The 21,271-nt window shown below is 38.9% G+C and overlaps 1 protein-coding gene across 3 annotated transcripts in view; it reads right to left on the reverse strand.

The window, feature by feature from the left end:
• Positions 1-21,271, reverse strand: part of NPR3 (natriuretic peptide receptor 3) — an 81,375-nt gene that overhangs the window by 33,211 nt on the left and 26,893 nt on the right. For all 3 annotated transcript variants that reach the window (XM_017889472.1, XM_017889471.1, XM_017889470.1), the window contains exon 3: positions 19,894-20,060. In XM_017889472.1, the coding sequence (XP_017744961.1) occupies positions 19,894-20,060 (167 nt within the window). The remainder of the gene's footprint in view (positions 1-19,893; positions 20,061-21,271) is intronic.

Genomic DNA, 21,271 nt, shown 5'->3' on the forward strand with positions numbered 1-21,271 from the left:
TTTCTCATCATTTAACCAAAATAATTCTTTTTTTAAAAAAAAAAAAGACATTTGTAGATCTCAAATGTCAACCTAAAAGGATAGGGTAACACACCAATGATCAACACTCTCTTATTCCCATTTGCAATCCATCATACTGAACTGTTCTAAATCATTCTGGAACCCACTTAAAAGTCTTTAGAAACTATGGAAATAATGAATTTTATATGTTTATTAGCTATCAGGAAAAATAATAATTCATTATAATTATCCTGAAAGTATCCCTTCAGTTTGAGAATTCCATTGTCTTCAAATTTCAAGAAATGCCCATAGTCTTCACAAGGTTGGGTCATGCTATATCTTATATATTTTAAAGAGACTGATCTTTTTAGTCTATTTTATAAGAAAATTGTTTCACTCCTTTGGGCAATTAAAAGATACTCTATTTCTTTTTTGAAACCTTTAAGGCTAATATACTAATGTGGTGAGACTTATTTCTCTTAAGAAATTTACCAAAACTATACAGAGTATTCCAGATGCAGATGTATCATGATTTGGAATCATAAAGATATTCTCAATATTTTGAAAGGTAGAATGACCTGAGCCCAATAAATAGACTGGCCACCATACAAGAGAGACTCCTGGGTACCTGTCTTAGGGGGATGCATTACCTCAACATTACAGGAATTCTTAACAGGCTTACAGATCACAAAATTTTACAACTGGAAGGGAATTTAGACCTCATACAGTACAACCAGTATACTGTGTACATGAGAAACTGAAGCCCACAACAGTAGCCTGATTCACCCAACATCATGCAGAGGGAAGGATGGAGCTGCAACTAGAACTGAAGTCTCCTAACACCAAACAAGCACCTTCAACATCAGTGTCCATGTGTTTATCAAGCAACACACTTCCCTAAACACCTAACTTACACCCAAGGGTGGAACTCCAAGTATATCAGTCTCTTCTTTAGAAGACTTGATATGACTTCTCTAGCAAGTATAAAGAGTTCCAAGATGTTATCCACATATCAGGAGGGATTAAAAGAAAGAAAGAAAGTTTGCCCTAGCAAACACAACTTTTAATTAACTGTCAGGAAAATATGAACCATGAGAAAAAAAAAAAGTAACATTGGATATTAGATTGTTAAAGTCAGCCTTAGGGTTGTTGAAAATAATTTTGTAAATTGACATAAGGCCAGAAAAGAAGGCTTAATCTCTTTAGATCCATGGCTGACGAAGCCAATTCATCATTATTTAAGGATCTGCTATAATTTTTTAAGAGCTGAGATGCAGAATTTAAAGGGAAAAAAATCATCTTAACCAGTGTTCTCAAAGAACTGAGGCATCAAAAATCTTATATGTCAAATATCACTATCATCTAATACAAGTGCCCTCCCTCACTGTCAGGGCATAATGAATACATTACGGAGGTCAGAAGTCAGCTCACATTCTTCCTCTCCACCCACAGTCTATTGCATTCCTGGTGGACATTGCATTCAATGTCCCTGTGCATTATCCATTCATTCAACACCTAGCCTCTTGGTTCCTTGCCCGCCATTTTTTCATCTCCATTCAATTTCAATTCACTTTTATGCACATACTCTCTACCAATGTCTCCCAGACTTTAATATGCAGACAGTGCCCCCTGAGGATTTTGTTCAAATGCAGATCATGATTCAGTAGGTCTGAGGAATGGGGGCCTATGGTTCTTCATTTCTATAATCTCCCATGTGACACTAATGCCACTGTCCATAGACTACACTTTGGGTAGCAAGCCCATAGACCTTATTATCACCTGAAACAGCTTGATTTTCAAAATCCTTGGAAATCATACTTTTTACTACTATCCCCTTGCCTTCCTACATTCTTCTGTGGGCAAAATAAGCTCTTTGAACTCAGACTTTCATCTTCCTTGATTCCGCTTCTAGGCTTGGTCACAGAACTCTGAATGGAGCAGTCTCCAACAAGAAGGTGACGTAGATAGACACAGTGCTATTCAGGCAGAGGTGCCAGTGGGAAACTGGAAGTGGGGCTGTCACTCACGAGAGAGGCTGGAGTCTGAGATAGAAGGTTAGGTGTTATCCACATAGAGGCGAACATCCTGTTCAGGCAAGCAGATGTGTTGCCTAGAAATAGTGTTTAGAGAGAAAAGGGCCAGGGGAAAAAGCTTGGGAAACATCAGTATTCGTGGAGTAAGTAAAAAACAGGTGTCATCAAAGAAGACTAAGAAGGATGCAGCAATGTAGGTAGAGAACTTAGAGATGACGGTGTTTTGGCAGTCAAGGAAGGAACAAATTTCAAAAAGACACAGATCTTTCCAAACCGCTCCTCTAAGAAATCCCTCCATTCAGGCGGGGTTATTTCACTATTCCTTAAATGTGTCTAATGCATCTCTAATTCTAAGCCTGGATTTCCTGTATTTGCCTCACTTAAGAGGTTCGGTTCTACTCATCTATTTTGACCCACCAGGGGCCCCTAACACAGGTGCTAAATTGTCCTCACAGCACGTAGTACAATACCTTACCCAGAGGAGGAGCTCAGTGAGCGCTGGAGGGTGCGTATATGGGTTCAATCACCAACCATCTTCAGGCTTAACTATATGCGTGCTGATAGGGAGAGTCAAGTGTTTAGCAAAAATATATGTGCACTGAGAGGTCAAATAAACCGCATCTGAAATCTGTTTAATCCAAGGAATTCTTGAACATACAGTTACCATAAATATATGTCACCACTAAGCGCAGAAAAGGAAAAATAACCTAAGATTGAAATGAATGTAGTATGTGTGGCAACAGTGGGAAAACTGGTATGTCAATCTCACACAGAATTGTTGACTAACAAAGAAATTAAATCTCTTTAAGATCTTTAAGACAGGGTAGAAACACAGCTGTCCAACACCAGTGATTTAGTAATTATCCCACATAGAGATATCTGGGTAGAAGAAATAATTAATAAAGGTCTTCAAATTCAGGCCAATAGTCATATTGTTTATTATACAAAACATAATCCTCTGTGCACCCCCCCTCCCCACCTCCAAATCACGGTCTGTGGGGCAAGATTTTTAAAGATCTTTATAGAAGAAACAAGTTTTTTTTTCCAGAGGAGAAAAAAAATCAGAAGATAAATACTAATCCAAACTAATTTCCTGCAGCTTGAGCTCCTTTGAAATGTTATAATCAGTAAGAGGGCTGAATCCCCAGCAATATATTATTCTAGTTCCTCTCTGTTAACAATTGGCTGGACCCCAGAAAGGATGTCACTTAAAACTGTTACTACATACACACTGCTTGCAGGGCCACAGTGAGGTTCTGCACTCGGCTGCTGGGCTGTTTTCTTTGGATACTATCACTCAAAGTGCTTGAGCTTAAAAAAGGAAAAAAAAAAAAAAAAAAACCCTTTACAATCATTTTCATAACTTCCAAGAGCAACTCAGTGTGGTTTACTTCCTTTAACAAATTAAAGTCTCTGGCACACGAGCTGGCGTGCCCTTGGGTCATCGATTATTTTAAAGCCCATCAATTAATATTTATCGAACCACTACCTTGGGCTCCTCCACCACATCTACCCACATGGATAGCAGCATCAATGGCCAGACCTTATGAACCAGAACACTGCCCTAAGACTTTAAAAATCTTTGGCTGCTGTCAGCATCAAACACCAGAGTCCTTGGTTAGTACCGTGGCCAAGGAAGCTGGCAGTGGCCTGTCAGTCTCTCTTCTTCCAAGCCGGAAGGCTGACTACATGGGCATGCTTTCCTGGGTGCTGTCAAATGATCTAAAATGCAGAGTAATTTTGCTTCTGCTTTACTAGTGCAATGCAAAACTTTATGCAAGGGAGTTTCAGCTCTGAATGTGGCCATCAGGTGGTCTGACTGAAGACATGTCTCATGAGCAGGGCTCTCTTATCAAAGGAGTAAATCCTGGCATTTGAGGGACACTCTCATCTCCTGTGACTGACAGCAAAATATCACCTTTAAATTTGTTCACTTTAAGCCTTCCTTTTCCAGGTTCCTCCTTTAAATGCAATGTCCTGGTAAAGCTAATCTACTGAGCCTCTAATGTAAGAGTTCCTCACCAAGTTAAAAAAAAAAAAAAAAAAAAAAAAAAAAAAAAAAAAAGGGGAGAACCCCGGGGGGCCCAAAGGGGTTGGGGGGGGGAAAAAAAAAAAAAAAAAAAAAAAAAAAAAAAAAAAAAAAAAAGGATGCTGAGACCCTGAGGTGCTCAGAGGCATTGGAAGGGGTAAGAAAGACAGGAAATAAAAAGGAAATCTGAGCTTTTATCCTCTACAGATTTGCCTCAGACTCCTTCAGTTACACTGACGGGTGTAACTGCTGGAGCTGATACATGTTCTTTCTACAGGCTGAACTGGTCGTGTGTCTATAGTCCATATTTTAAGTGATTGGACTATTCTAACAAGAATTTAAATTGTGTTTCAATTGTGAAGAAGTTGGCCAAATTAACTAAAGTGCCCTTCTCCTTCATACAGGAAAAAAAAAAAGAAAATAGCATAGCATTTCAATTATGAAACATATTCCCACACTGAATTGCTATTTTAGTCACGCATATTTAAGTGTATTGTCACCATTAGCGCCAAACATCTTTCTAACTGAAATTAACTACATCACCACATATAATGGGAAAAAAAACAGTGACTATCTTTCAGAAGGGCAAAATGAAGTTCATTGCTTGGAAAAGACCTTTTTCACAGGTATTGTGGCTCTTCATATTTTCAGATTGTACCACTTCAATGGTATTTTTGAAATTAATAAATCCACACCTGCCAATATGTGCCAATTGCAAGCAAATACTTATTTGCAATCAAACAAAAAGCACTCTAATCAGGAGATTCCCAAGTTTTCAAATATTCTAATTTAGCACAACTAAAGTTAATTAAATGTTAGCGGAATAAACAAGTTTCTCTTTTAGTCCAAGAAAATGGGAGGAACATATATTTTTTAGATTTTGATACCTGTTTATTTAAATGTGTTCTGAACACCAACTGATAGTTCTTTAGCTAAAGAAAATGAATGGCTTTTTATCAGCCATTCCTCCTGCAAGACCTCAGTCCACTTGATTACATTTTCCTAATAAAACTAATCTTATTAAACATGTTGCCATGCGAACTCATTATTTTTCTGTTGTTAAAAGCCCAACTTGTGGTTTACCTTTATTCTCTCAAATACAATTAGCAAAGCCCTCCAGTGCCTGAAAGGACCTTTATATATGGACAAATTACTCCCTGGCTGACTTGAAAGAAAGGGGGTGAGGGTGAAGGAGGGGAGGGGAAAGCCTCCTTCTATCCAGATGCAGCTCAGCCTTGCAGTCTCGCTGGAAGCAGGGCGAATACGGCTTCATTTTATTTTCTCCCATTAGCTTCTCCCATTAGCTTAAAATTTTTTGTGTAGGAGTACACAATTCCAATTAAATGATATTGTACAAGACAAGAGGGCAGGAAGTGTCTGGCCAAGATTTTACTGATGATCTGATAACTTTTCAAATAATGTCACCTCCCATGCTGCTTCTGTGCAAAACTTGTATCAAAATCCAAGTCGGTTTTTTGTTTTCGTTTTTTGGAGACTGAGTCTCACTCTCGTTGCCCGGGTTGGATTGCAGTGGCATGATCTTGGCTCACTGCAACCTCCACCTCCTGGGTTCAAGTGATTCTTCTGCCTCAGCCTCCCAAGTAGCTGGAATTACAGGCGCCCACCACCACACCCAGCTAACTTTTGTGTATTTTTAGTAGAGACAGGGTTTCACTATGTTGGCCAGGCTGGTCTTGAACTCCCAACCTCAGGTGATCCACCCGGCTCAGTCTCCCAAAGTGCTGGGATTACAGGTGTGAGCCACCGTGCTCGGCCCCAAGTTGGTTTAAACAGCTTTAATGCTGACACTTCTTCCTCATTTAAGGAAATTAGAGCATTGTTTTCCAACATTTTAGACTTTTCAACATGTGACGTCTGGGCTATTCTAAACAATTACTTATCAAAACCAGTCCCTTTCGAACACCTTGGCTAGATAAACCACCTGCTCCTCAACCTCTTGTTTCATATTTGAGTGTCAGAGGAAGACCTGGGAGAGAGGGAATGCCCAAACACACATCCCACCTTCCTATCAATACTGCTGTGCATTGGTTACTACTGGGGTATTTGTTTAATTAGTTAAATTTTCACTTCTAAATGAGGAGAAAAAACAATCTACGGGTGGCCTGCTAACCTCAAATGGGCAAATATCCAAGGTTATAAAATCACGCCCTGCTCAGAACACCTGGTTAGAAATAAAAACAGCATTTACCAAATTCTACCCCCAAAACAAGAACAGAGGTCACATTAAGAAGTATAAAACTGATGTGAAAGCCAAAGTATTAAGGATGCAACATTATTTTATTTAAAATGTAGTTTACATGTTCTTTATAACTAACACAACTTTAATGAAACAAAACAAAACAAAACAAAATCCAATCTCTGAAATTCATTGGAGAAATTCTGACCCACTTTTAAAAACTAGGCTCTAATTTTATGTTTGCATAACTACACAACTGTATCTTTGCAAACACATATTGGACACAGAACATTGCGATTACTTAATTTGTGTATACAACAGTAGGTTTTGCATTGAGAAACAGTTACACACCATAGAACGGTGACAGTTTAGAGCTGAAGAAAAGCTGGCCCTTTGTATTTTAAAGCTGGAGTAATGAAAATTTCCAAGAGATGTTTCTGATGTAGTGTTACAAGCAGCAGAATGCTTAATTGTAAAAACATTCTCCTCAGATGGGAGGTGAGAAGTGGTGACTGTGATTATTGGGACTCTGATTTGTCAATAAGGGCTAAGTAAATTCCATACCCAGATAACAACAGTGAAACTCAGTCTCTAAATTAAGACAATTAGAAAAACACTGTTTGCCTGTATGTAATAACAAAATCCTGGGAATGGGAAGGCCCCTTGTGGTGGGGGTCCGAATCTCTCGCTGCACAACAGAGGAAGCACCAGGAAGACGAGGGACCTAGCCAAGGGCTTTCTTGGCCCAAGTCCACTGCGGTTGGCCACAGTCAGGACCCTGCCCTTCCTCCTTTGGCCCTAGAAGGATGCTGTCTGCAACAATGATTACTACAGGGTGGATTCATTTCAGAATATCTAAGGTACAATGGAAGGTAACTGGGGCCCTTTCAACAAGTTTATATCCTCAAATATTTTTCACCTTTTTTCTGTCTTATTTTACAACAAAAGAGTTCTAACAGATTCTAGAAAGGGTATAAAATTGCTACATTACACTGTGATAAACTACAAATAACCTGCCAGGACACAAATATCTCCAATTATTGTTATGTAAATATCCCTTTTCTTCACCTTAAAATTGAATCAGCTCAATTTTTTAAAATCTACGTAAAAACCTAAAAAGTCTCCTTACACTGGGAACAGGATCCCTAGATGATGTTCCTGTCCATGTACAAAAGACTCATTTTTAAAAGCCAACAAAGAGCTATGTTAAAGGAAACAGCTCCAGACATAAAGTAAAATCAGCAGTCTTCATACACCAAGATGACAAACCCGCAGGAGACCACCCTTTTTGTTGTTACCTGGCAAAGCAATTGGTATGCATTATTGTTCATGTGTTTTGCTTGTCTGTAGTTGTTTTTAAAGAATCACAGAAGTCAGGTATGTCCACAAGGGTAAAAGAATGTACTGAGCTAGTAAATGAAGACAAGCGGTCCTTAGAAAGAAACTATAACCAAATGGGAATTTCTAAAGGAGCTAGGGCATTTCGGACCAAAACATGTGTTCACTCATTCCCTCAAACACATCCTGTCTCTCTTACCCCTGCTTTGGTAAGATTATTCCCCACCCCACCTCCACCCCACAAAAAATGGCACCACCATCTTTGAACACTTGCATGGTACTGAAAGTCAACAATACAGAAGAGACTTCAGGTAAATCACAGCCATATAAACACAGATTCCTTCTAAAATCCCCACCAAAATGAAATAAATAAATGTTTTAAGGCATAAACCTACAAGTCTAAAGAGTACAGAAAGGAAATAGCAGATAAGAAATATCAACAAGCTGGGCACAGCGGCTCACGCCTGTAATCCCAGCACTGTGGGAGGCTGAGGTGGGTGGATCACCTGAGGTTGGGAGTTTGAGACAAGCCTGACCAACATGGTAAAACCCTGTCTCTACTAAAAATACAAAAATTAGTCATGCGTGCTAGACGGCACCCATAGTCCCAGCTACACGGGAGGCTGAAGCAGGAGAATTGCTGAATCTGGGAGGCAGAGGTTGCAGTGAGCTGAGATCGTGCCACTGCACTCCAGCCTGGGTGACAGAGCAAGACTCCATCTCAAAAAAAAAGAAAAGAAAAGAAATATCAACAAAATGCTGGAAGTTGGGAAAAGTAACTGACTCAACAGAACTGAAAAACTACAACCAAAGTGTACACAGGAGGGTAGCAGGGAACTCTAACAAGAAGCAAAGCCATTCCAGTTCAGAGGCTCTAGAACTGGAGTCACTGCTACCTCTGGAGGTGGAGGATGCAGTGGCACTGAAAATAGCAAGACTAGTTGAAAGTCTGTATAGGAGCTCTCATAATTATTTTTATGTAAATATTCCATTTTTCAACCTTAAATTGAGTCAGATCTCCTCCCTAACCTTATACAGAGAAGAAAGTGCCCCATCCCATTTAGGCAAAAGGCATTAGTTTTATTGTCTGAAGATGTTGAAGCAAAGAAGATCTGAACAGGAAGGTACCAGGCGCAACTGAAGACTGGGTGAAGCATAAAATTGAAAATTGGGTTTAAGTAATAAGTCTGCTGTCCTAAAGGTAAGACTCTCACTCCCTGGGCCCCCAGAATATAGGGCAGTCTTATGACCCTCAAGAAGGAATTTGGAGGAGAATTTTGTAGTAAAACTGACCAACCTAAGATAAGTAACTAACTTCCAGATATTCATATTTGGGATAATCATTTGAATAACAAGCTTGATATATTATTACCCTATAGTAAAGTTCACCACTATAACAAGTTCCACTCATACACATAGAGCTTTCCAGGAAAGCTCCATAGTAGTTCACCCTTAAATATAAATAGAGAGCTAAGGATTACCAAAAGTTTAAGAAAGGTTTATAAGAGAAAGAGATCAAAATTAATAGAAAAAAAAATGAACTTGAAAGGCATACACTATGTAGAAAGTAAAAGAAAATTTTTTCAAAACACTTATCTCTTTTTTTCTTCTGATTTAGTTCTCAGAGGAAAAAAACTCATCTCAACAAATGTAATATACCTGCAATTGTAAGAAGCACCTTTTTTTCTAAGTTGCCCTTAGAAAGAAAAAATTCTACTTATTAAATTATGACAGTCCACCAATTGTAAAATGAATCTCAACTTTGGATAAGTTAAAATATTTTTTAAATTGTATTCTACAACTGATGAAAGCATGCACTCAGAAAGATAAACTATTGTATACAAGAAACAAGTCAAGGTGCTATCTTTTAAAAGGAGGGGGCACAGAAAACAAGAGAGAGCTCTTGAAAATTAAAAATATGATAGCAAAAATTAAAAATTCAATAAATAAGCTGGAAGGTAGTAAAGTTGAGTCAATTTCTCAGAAAGTAAAAGAAAAAAGAAGAGTTGGAAAATAGGAGAGAAAATTAGAGAATCAACTGAGAAGAGCCAACATCCCATTTTNCAGAGGAAAAAAACTCATCTCAACAAATGTAATATACCTGCAATTGTAAGAAGCACCTTTTTTTCTAAGTTGCCCTTAGAAAGAAAAAATTCTACTTATTAAATTATGACAGTCCACCAATTGTAAAATGAATCTCAACTTTGGATAAGTTAAAATATTTTTTAAATGTATTCTACAACTGATGAAAGCATGCACTCAGAAAGATAAACTATTGTATACAAGAAACAAGTCAAGGTGCTATCTTTTAAAAGGAGGGGCACAGAAAACAAGAGAGAGCTCTTGAAAATTAAAATATGATAGCAAAATTAAAATTCAATAAATAAGCTGGAAGGTAGTAAAGTTGAGTCAATTTCTCAGAAAGTAAAAGAAAAAAGAAGAGTTGGAAAATAGGAGAGAAAATTAGAGAATCAACTGAGAAGAGCCAACATCCCATTTTAAAGTTCCAGAAAAGGCAAGCAAAAAGTGCTCATAACAAGGATGTAAAAACGCTCATATTATTGTGAAATTTCAGAAAACCAGTGAATCCAGTTGTCTGCCTATTTCATTCCCCTCCAATTCATTCCCCTCCCTTCATCTGCTTTGCTGTGCCCTATATCATATGAAAATAACTCCTCCAGGTCCCTTTCCCTGTCAGCTGACATCTAGTTGGTTCAGCCAAGAAGAAGCACTTCTTTCTGGTCCTACCAGAAAGAAGAAAAAAGCCAGGATATTTCTCCCACTTTCCCTTTGCCTTGGGCAGCATCTTTAGAAGAAGCTGCATTTACTCTATCCTTTTATCTCCCAATGGCAACCCTAACTTTGGAGTCTTGGGAAAACTATCTCTTCCTTGGTCCTTCCAGCTCTACAGGTGGTAATGGCTTTCTGCTGTTGCTAATCTCTGGCTTGCCTTATTCCTCCATTTGGTATCTCAGCTCTTTCTACACCTTAAAGGTAATTCCTCGTATTAAATGCTTGTTGAATCACCTGGCATAGGCTCTATTTTCCTGACTAGATCCTTACTGATACCATCAACAATAAAGAGAAAATACCAAAAGCTTCTAGAGCTGGAGAAAAAGAAAGCATGAAAAAGATAAATAATCAGAATGGTAACACTAACAGCCACAGAACAGTAGAGTAACAGCATCAAAATTTTGAGGGAAATTAATATTCAAAGAAAATTTTATACCCAGCTAAACTGTCAATTAAATGTAAGACTAAAACAAAATGTTTTCTGATACTTAAAGTCTCAAAAGATTTTCCTTCCAGGCATGATGGCTCATACCTGTAATCCCAGAACTTTGGGAGGCCAAGGTGGGAGGATTGCTTGAGCCCAGGAATTCGAGACCAGCTCAGGCAACATGATGAAACCCTGTCTCTACTAAAAATACAAAAATTAACCAGGCATGGAAGCACGCCTATAGTCCTAGCTACACAGAAGGTTGAGGTGTGAGGATCTATTAAGTGCCGGAGGTGGAGGTTGCAGTGAGCTGAGATGGCACCACTGCTCCAGTCTGGGTGACCGAGTGAGACCCCATCTCAAAAAATATATACATATATATATATATTTTTTTTTTGATGCATGCCTCCTTTCTTCTTCAAAAATAAGGGGAAATTTAAGAAAGAAGGAGATATGATACCCAAGAAAAGAGCTATAATATAAGAGAACTGTAGGACATTTCCAGGTGGTATTGGAGAAATAAATTATTCTAGATTAGAGTAGGACGATAAAGGATTTAAAAAATTAACATTATCTAAAATGTTTGTCTGAGAGAGTGAAAATGAAACAGTAAGAACTACACAGACACAGAAGCAAATAAAAAAACTAAGGCAATTAGTAAGGTCAGAGAAAACAAAAAGCTGTACAGGAAAGGGTATGTAATTATAGAATACTATATGGTTCTACTATAAGTATTTATATGGTAATAATAATAAAAGTTCTGATTTTTTTAGCTTTTCTTCACATTTTATTTTATGAATGTATTTTTCACCAGAAACTATGTTATAAAATATTGGGAAGGTAGAAGGAAAAGAAAGAACTGGCAGAGAAAGCGTACATAAAAGAGCTAGCTAAATCTTTTCCACTTTAGGAAGTCAAGAGATAATATCAAAATTTTACTATCAAAACAGCAATATAAATAATCAATTTTAGAAATATGGAGAGAAACAGCAGAAAACAGATAAAACATTAATGATGATTGTCTCTAGGGAAATGGGAGTTAGAAGTAGAGAAGGGCAGAAAAGAAGATTCATGTTTATCTATAACTCTTTAGTACTATGAATGTATTTTTAATTCATTGTGGGCTTTTCTTGAATTCATTATATTGGGCCCTTTCAATCTAGAAAGTTGTGTATTATTTTGACTTAAACAACAACAATATGAGGGAAGGAGTGTGAACTTCACCCAAAGACAGAACCAACTTTTAAAGGGCCAGGCAGCAAATGGGTCTCAAAAGTGCCAAACACAATCAGGAGAGTGGGTCAAGCCAAAAGTGGAATTTACAGGCCAGAAAAGCCAAATAAGCTGACTGAGAGGAAAATGTGTCTGCAACACTGACTCAGTCTAACATGGGAAATAGTAGCAGGGACAAATTTAAGTCTACTCTTAAAAGCATAATGCAAAAACACTGGGAATCAAAAAGACTGAACTGTCTCCCTGGTACAGAATGAATCAATGAGTATGTCTTTCATCTCAGAAATAAAACTAATGGCTTTTATCGTGTAAGATAAGGTAGCAGTTGAGCATTCAGGTCCTTCTTTAGTTTCTTCCAAGGGAGTGATTTTTCAGTGCAACCTGACATACACAATGTTGTAGTACCCTATCCATGTGAATAAACACAGCTCAAGACAGTAACTGGGTGAATGGAATATTGACAAGCCATGGTCTAGTTCAGTGATTTTCTACTTTTTGCTACACTGACCCCCATTAAGAATCAGATGATGGGTGCTGACCCTTCTCTCCAAAAGTATACACATGTGCACTTACACACAACATTTTGTACATAATTATAAAGAATTAACACACTCTAGGTCAAGAAACCCTCATCCACCTAACGAGCTCATGAAAACATGAATGAATTTGAAAGGTATCTCTTACTAAAGAGCAAAATGAACTCATTGTTTAATTTTGATTCTCTAGAAACATGGATATTTTCACATATGTGCCACATTCGAACTGCTACAAAATAAACTGTCCAGACTCCTATGATTATCACCAGCGTGTCAGAGTGCTTTACACTAAGGTATATGTTGCTTTTTGTGCATGCTGGCATAGGAATGCAGCTCTGGTGGGCCCCCAGAGCTCACAGCCATGGATATTTATACACCTGCTCAAGCATTTTTAGGGGGTGAGGATCCCACCCCAGACGGGACTACTCATTTTCCAGGATCAGGCTCACATCCATACTTCTAGAGCACTCAGTAAACAGCATCTGATGATCAAAGGAATGATGGTTTACACTTCAGAAAAAAATAGGAAAACTAGGTCACTGAGGAATGAAGAGGAGATGAAGTCCTAGCCAGACTTTGCCAAGTGTCTGAAAGAGGAGAGAGAAACCAGTATCTTACATGTGTGTATTTGGGCAGGTGGAGTGCAGGGAAAGGAAGGAAATACTTCAGTCTGTGTTGCTGCCAGGCTCACTTGCAGAGCCTGAGACACATAATCTTCAGGTCATGGGTTTGCCCCCTTATGGGGTACATTGTTGTTAAAAGGGTCAGACTGATGTAGTGGAAAAAGAAAGTCACTGACCCAGGCAGGAGTCAAGGGATGCAACTAATCTTGGCTTGGCCACCACACAGTGCATTCTAAAACCAAATACCAGTGCTCTGGAATTGGAACTGTTCGTGGGCAGAGGCCAACCACCACCATTAAGACGCCCTTGAGTGAGGGCCACTGCACGTATGGGCAACCCAACAGAAACCACCAGAGAAGGCCAGGCAGGTACTTGGCAAAAATTTGTCAGAGTCATACTTAGAGCCCCACTGACACTTGAGAACCTCTGCAGTAGGGCTTTACTTCTCACTTTAGATTTCAGGTGACCTCCAGATGGTCCTCAGAACCCCCACTGTGAAACCCCATTACTATCCCCACACTATCTCCCATGGTATAAGAGAAACTGAATACTTGGCTTTGTGTACCCAATAAGGTCTAAGCATAGGACTCCACCACCAGCCAACATCACTGTACTGACTGCAATATGCTAGTTACATTTGGAAAGGCCACCCCACCTTTCTCAGCCTCCGTTTCCGCCACTGTAGAGGAAATGGGTTTGATTTTATGTCCTTTCTATTCAATAACAACAAAAATAATAACCATAATAACAATAATAATAGGTACTTTGGCCACTTCCTATGTGCCACGTACACAGTAAGAGAATGCAAGAGTGGGCAGAAACAAGAGTAGTTCTTGCTTTCGAAGAGTTTACAGTAGAAGAGACAAAGGGTAATCAGAAAATCCCATACATCAGTGTGTAATTACAACCCAAGGGGTGTGCTGTGATGGAAAGGAACCGAGCACCATGACATAGTCTGGGGTGTCAGGAAAGACTGTCCTGAGGAAGTGGTGTTTGAGTTACAATCTGAAGGATGAGTAAGAGTACTGCATGCAGTAGGCACACAAGAGTGTCATATAGATCAGCCTGGAATACGAGAAACAAAAGTAAGAGAAATGATAGCTACCATCCGATGAATGCTTACCACGTATTCGTCATGGTTAGTATTCATCATTGGCAAGCACCCATGAATGCTTATCATCCAATGAATGCCTGGCATTGTGGTGAATATTATATTATTTTTATATAATTCTTGAGTTATTTGAACAACTTTGTCAGTTAAAAATTGTGTTTCCCATTTGATAGCCAGTAAACTAATGAACTACGTCTCAGAAAGGTGTCCAAGATAAGAATTGTAAGAGGCAGCCAGGTCTATGAAATCCCAAGCCTGCATATTTAACCACTGGGCTGCACTGCCTCCAGTGGTGGCCACTGGGCCTCATTAAAACATGATGCAGGCCAGGCGAGAGGGCTCATGCCTGTAATCCTAGCACTTTGGGAGGCTGAGGCGGACAGATCACAAGGTCAAGAGATCAAGACCATATAGACCACCATAGTGAAACCCCATCTCTACTAAAAATACAAAAGTAGCCGGGTGTGGTGGCATGTGCCCGCAATCTCAACTACTTGGGAGGCTGAGGCAGGAGAATCGCTTGAACCCAGGAGGCAAAGGTTACAGTGAGCCAGGATTGTGCCCCTGCATTCCAGCCTGGCGACAGAGTGAGATTCTGTCTCAAAAAAAAAAAAAAGAAAATGCATCAGAATGGAATAGATTTCCCCTTGGTTCACTAGTAAAAGGACAAATGCTTTTTTTAAAATATTATATTACCCATAGGAATAGTGGGGACACTATCATAAGATACATGTACTAATGACTAGACAATTGTAATATATGCAACACTTACAGCCCCAGTGATAGACTAGCCCTAAACAACCTTATTTTCTGTCACACCACTTACATGTACCACCCAAGCTGAGGGAAACTAGAGTGAACACTGGACTCAGGGAAGCTAATTTACAGGCTGCTAATAGCATTTGAGACAACCCGGCCTGAAAATCTCCAGCTAGGCAGGCATGTGTAGGTTCAACCATAAGTATATTCTCCAAAATGTGAACTGGGAAATAGAACAACTCAGTCTTGAAGTTGAGATGGTCCTAGGTTATTCTAGGAGTGCATAAATGGTTACAATCAGAAACATCTACTAATGCAACTGACATCGCAACTTTTTAACAGAATGAAGAAACACTGAGTATCACAATATGTGTAAGAATACACATTTGATAAAATTCATACACTCAGATCTACACAGAATAAAATTGCATAGAACTTAAGACGTACACATACACACACACACACAAAGAGTATAGGTAAAACTGGGAAATCTGAGCATAATAATTGCATTCGTGTCAATATCCTAGTTGTGATCTTATAATTTTCCAAAGCGTTACCATTGCAGGAAACTGAGAAATGTATACAAGGAATCTCTCTGTATTGCATCTTAAAACTGCATGTAAATGTGCAATTATCTCTACTAAAAAGTCAATTAAAAAGAGAGAGGGCAAGAGATGGATAGAGGAGAGAAGAGATCAATTTTACCAAAACAAAATGGCATTAATCCATCAAAATTTGATAAGTTAAAAATATGGAACATTAATTTTACTAAAACCATCATTGCTACTCTATTCTCCCAATGCTTTAGTATAGTCTGTAAATATTTTAAAGTTTCACATTTTTCATTTTCAGAAGATCATAACCTTTTTAAGGATGCTGACAACGTGGTAATATGATGAATGCAATACTAACGTATATGAAATAGAGTCAGTGGTATCATATGACATGTAACACCTAAAGTAAAAAACCTATGTCCAAATATTTTCCTTAACCTACATTATACAAACCTTGATGCTTGATGTGCTATTTTTGTTTCAGTTATCGTATTACAAGGAATCATTTTGCCAAAGAAAAAAACTTCACTAACAAGAGAGAAAAGGAAATTGCCAGTCTAATAAAGAGTGTCCCCCAAACTCCACAGCAAACATCATGCTTAAGTGGTGATGTGAACAGATATGAATTCTGTCATATGCTCTTTACATTAAAGTTAAGATACCCACTATCACTGCTTATATTTAACATGTATTGGGATCCCACCCAAGGCCATTTGAAGTTTTAATTTCATTAATTATACTTAATTTTAATTCAATATACTTACTACTTGAATTAAGTATACACACTCTTAATTATACTTTTAAAAAATTACTTTATTTACTTATCTTTTTAGAGGTGAGGTTTTGATATGTTACCCAGTCTGGGCTCAAACTCCTGGACTCAAGTGATCCTCCCACCTCAGCTTCCCAAGTACCTAGGAATACAGGCATGTACCACTGTGCCCAGCTTCTTAAGTACACTTTCAATTAAACATACTTAAAAGTAGAAGAATTTAAAAGAAACAAAACTGCCACTATTCCTAGATTATGTGATTCTTTGGAAATGCATGGTAAGTTTTAGAACAAATGAGAGTCCACCAAAATCACTGAATTCGAGATGGATAGCAGAGAACGAAGAGCTCACAATGGGTATCATCAACTGGAGTTCTAAGAAAGCAGATGAGACAACTCATTAGCACAAGTAAGAGAAGCAAAAAGACTGAGTCTAGAGAGAAGATCCCAGACTCCTACAGGCTCTCCCACCACATTAGATCAAGGACTAGTCTCTGGGAACCCAGCCACACCAGGTGCTGGCTCTTTGGCTCCCATAGTTCCTTCCCATGATACTCACCAGGACCACCTGTCTAACCTAACTTGATAAACATCTGCAGCTGGTGTTTACAAGAGCCCAACTCAGTCAGGCGTGGTGGTGTGCACCTGTAATCCCACCTACTCCACAGTCTAAGGCAGGAGGATCACTTGAGCCCAGGAACAGCCAGAGCAACACAGGGAGGCCTCATCTCAAAAAAAAAAAAAAAAGCCCCACTAAAATCTACATACATACAAAAGATGGACACATCTTCAGAACTAAAATAAGTTATTATAGTTAGCTCTAACTTCTACTTAAAATTCTAATTTTTATTTATTTATAAAGTCAGTTTTAACAGTCCTACTATCAGAGGGAAGCAGTATGGTAATCTAGGGCTGCAAATAATCTCTACAGTGCTCTTACTAGGTTTGGAATGTTCTATAAATCTTTGTAGTAGGTATACCTTTCCAGTGAGATTTTGCTTAGACTACCATTAAAATAAGATGTAATATTATGAACACAGAATAACAGATAACCAAGAAGAATTACCCAGTAGTGGGATGCCAACTTTTTCTCTGAGACAAGGTCTTACTCTGCCACGCAGGCTGGAGCACAGTGGTGCAATCACGGTTCACTGCAGCAGCCTCCACCTCCCTGGGTTCAGGTGATCCTCCTACCTCAGCTTCCCAAGTAGCTGGGACTACAAGTGCATGCCACCATGCCTGGCTGATTTTTGTATTTTTTGTAGAGATGAGGTTTCACCATATTGCCCAAGCTGGTGTTCAACACCTGAGCTCAAACAATCGCCTGCCTCAGGCTCCCAAAGTGCTGAGATGACAGACGTCAGCCACTGCTCCTGGCTGGGATGCCAACTTTTGCCCAATGAGAGGAAACCAGACAACATGGCACCATTGTTGAGTTTTTAAACCATAAAATTAATGTGAACCTAATAAAGTAAAATAATATACAGTGGCATATGTAAAAGAGTTTGATGTTTTCAATAACGACCCAGCCTACATTTGGCAGCACTACTGAAGGAAGTTCAGTACCTTTTGTGTTCTTTCTTATTTCTGAGACAAAGGATTTGGATAATGACAGGACTACCATATGTTTCCTTAAACGTAGGCTCTGTTGCAGAAACCCTACTTCTTTCATAATTCAGAATACGCTGTCCAATATGGTAGCCACTAGTCATGTGTGGCTATGTCATGTGGAGCACTTGAACAAGGGCTTCACACACTGTAAGTGTAAAATCACACTGGATTTCCAAGACGTAGTATAAGAAATACATTAAAATCTCATTAATAATTTTTAATTGATTAAATGTTGAACTATTATGTTTATATTGTGTTAATTGGAATATATTATTAAAATTAATTTTGCCTGGTTTTTTTCACTTTTTCAAATGTGTCAACTAGAAAATTTTAAATTATATATGTGGCTCACTTTTTTGGCTCACATTGTATAACTACGAGACAGCACTGATTTAAAAAGTTAAAAGATATTTTAAACGATGTGAGTATAGTATATGCAACATTTAAAACATTAATAAATATGTGTATAAGACCCTTTGCATGCCATTTCATAACAAATTCCTATAAAGACAGGTATAATCTTGAAACAGTGGTACAAAAGAGGTACCATTTATTTCGTTCTAACTTTCTGACAGGGACAGTGCTAAATGCTTCAGGTAAATAATCCGAAATCCTCCAGCAGGAAAAAGTAATTTGAATCGGGGAAACAGAGCAATTTTTCCAAGATCACACAGCTCAGAAGGGCTAGATCTAGACTCAGAAGGCAGCTCTGAGGCCAGTGCCAGCACTCTGCGGTACTTCAAGTAGAGAAAGTAGGAGAAACCCTGTTTGGAAGTGGCCATCTCTTATGAAGTTGATCATTATCCAGTTTGAGCAGGGACTATCCAGGCCGTATGCCTATCATTAAGAAAGTGCTCCTAATTAGCTGGCATGATGGTGTGCACCTGTGGTCCCAGCTACTCAGGAGGCTGAACAGGGAGGATCGTGTTAGCCCAGGAGTTTGAGGCTGCAGTGAGCCATGATCGCGCCACTGCACTCCAGCCTGGGAGACAGAGCGAAATGTTGACTCAAAACAAAAGAAGAGAAGGAAGAAGGTGCTCCTTTTCAGTTTTGGATGCTGTAGAGTGATTCGTTTTGAAGACCAGCACACCTACTCAACTAGTCCAAGGTGCCCACTGCTCATCCTGCTCTAAGAAAGGATTTACAGGAGTGGTGTGTTGGCCATGCAGCAAAGCATGTCAGAGGCAGTCAAAATAATGATGCCAAATGAGGTGTGGTCAGCTGCCTGCGGTGCCAGCTTTTAGATGAGTCCCTCTGCTTATTCCTCAGTCTGAACTAAGGTTCTGACTCTTGTCCACTCCTGAAATGCACTAGTAACAACAGCACTAATGGAATGTGAAGCCCTGCAATATGTGAGTAGGAAGCAACTTCCAGCAGAAAGAGGCAACCACACCATCCACAAGCAGACTAGCCAGAACGCTAAGCCAGGCTGCCAAAAGAAAGTGTCTCCTAAAACCCCAAATACCCAATGCCACCAAGCTTTGGAAAAATGAGGCACGCAAACCTTTGGCACTCCTTCATCCTTCTTCTCCCCCAAAACCCTCTTAGTCAAATACGTGATGGAAGTCTACAGACATTCTACCCAGCACCACCACAAGTGCCCACGAAAAAGCAATTGTCCTTCGTGCAGCAGCTGAAAAAGTGTTAAGTGAAGGGTAGAGATGATAGTGAGTATATTTGGGAGGGAAGGAGGAAAACCACCCAGAAAGAAAACACACACACACACACACACACACACACACAGAAGTCAACAGTGAAATTCAGACCTGAACCTAGGAATTTCTGAATGGCTCAGAATGGGACACTCTGTCATCTCTGATTTAACTAGAAGACTGTTTTCAGGATGCTGAAGGCCTAGGTTCATAATCAGGCACTTACGTAATCCTCCATATTGAGCCCTTGTTTCTCAACCGAACTTTTCACCTCCATGGAAAACTTCTCAAACTCAGGTTTCACTGTCCTCAGTAGAGTGACTGTCTGGAGGGACGAGTATGCTTGCTTAGCTTCAAAGTCGTGTTTGTCTCCTCTCTTCCACGAGCCATCTCCTATGAAAGAAATAAAAATATTTGCAATTCCAAGCCAGCCACCAAAAAGAGGCCATTCTGCCTTTACAACTGCGATGTGCCCCCCCACACATGTTACTTTTGGCAACCAGGAAGAGAAGTATTGTCATAGTTCTGCCCTTAGGTATGATGCGATGTCAAGACCATTAAAGGAGAAGAAGGCCCTTTGCACATGTGTTCCTTTGAAATGTGAGCAAGAAAGAAGAGTACTGTTGAGGTAATTGCCTTGTAATAACCATGTAACTGCAATTTTCAGCCCTACCCCACCCCCAAAATTGCAGCATTATAAAAGAAAGAATTCAGTTTTTATTCCTTGCCATTCACACTTCTTTTTTAATACCTACGATCAAATGTGCAGGTGAATCAAGTGGCTAGTGTGGCATAATAAACCTGATGTTATGTGTGGGTGGGACGGCAGGTCACAGCAACGCATGACAATGGATATGCACAACTATTAGACAGTTAATGATGTTACTCATAAGTGGGAGTTGAACAATGGGAACACATGGACACAGGGAGGGGAACATCACACTCCAGGGCCTGTCAGGGTGTGGGGGGCTGGGGGAGAGAGAGCATTAGGAGAAATACCTAATGTAGATGATGGGTTGATGTGTGCAGCAAACAACCATGGCACGTGTATACCAATGTAACAAACCTGCATGTTCTGTACATATATCCCAGAACTTAAAGTATAATTTTAAAAAAAGAAAGTTAGTGCTGTTAAAAAAGTTTGAGATTATTGATATTTCTTGAATCTTTTCAGGGTGAACAGTAGCTTAGGTGAACTCAAAGATTCCTGTCTCTCTAGTGCTAGCAACATCATATAAATTATTTATTAGACAATGTCCATTAGTGCATTAGTGGTAATGAGATAAAAATTGCTAACATTTATTAAGTACATATATAATAATTGCTAACATTTATTAAGTATATATATAATAATAATTAACATTGCTAACATTTATTAAGCACATATGTAATAATAATAAAATAAATAATAAAATAATAAAAATAAAATAAAATAATAATAAAAGCTCTATTTGTTGAGCACTTTATATGCATAAAAATAATTACTCCTCACAAAACCCCGCGATATGGGTACTATGATCCTCTCTATTTTACAGATAAGGAAACTGATGCGGTGAGAAGCTGGGTATCCCAGTCTTTCATAGGTCTCTCTTTTACAAAAGCAA

This window comes from Rhinopithecus bieti, unplaced genomic scaffold (genome assembly GCF_001698545.2).
Source record: "Rhinopithecus bieti isolate Rb0 unplaced genomic scaffold, ASM169854v2 scaffold_17882, whole genome shotgun sequence".
Classification (NCBI taxonomy): Eukaryota; Metazoa; Chordata; class Mammalia; order Primates; family Cercopithecidae; genus Rhinopithecus; species Rhinopithecus bieti.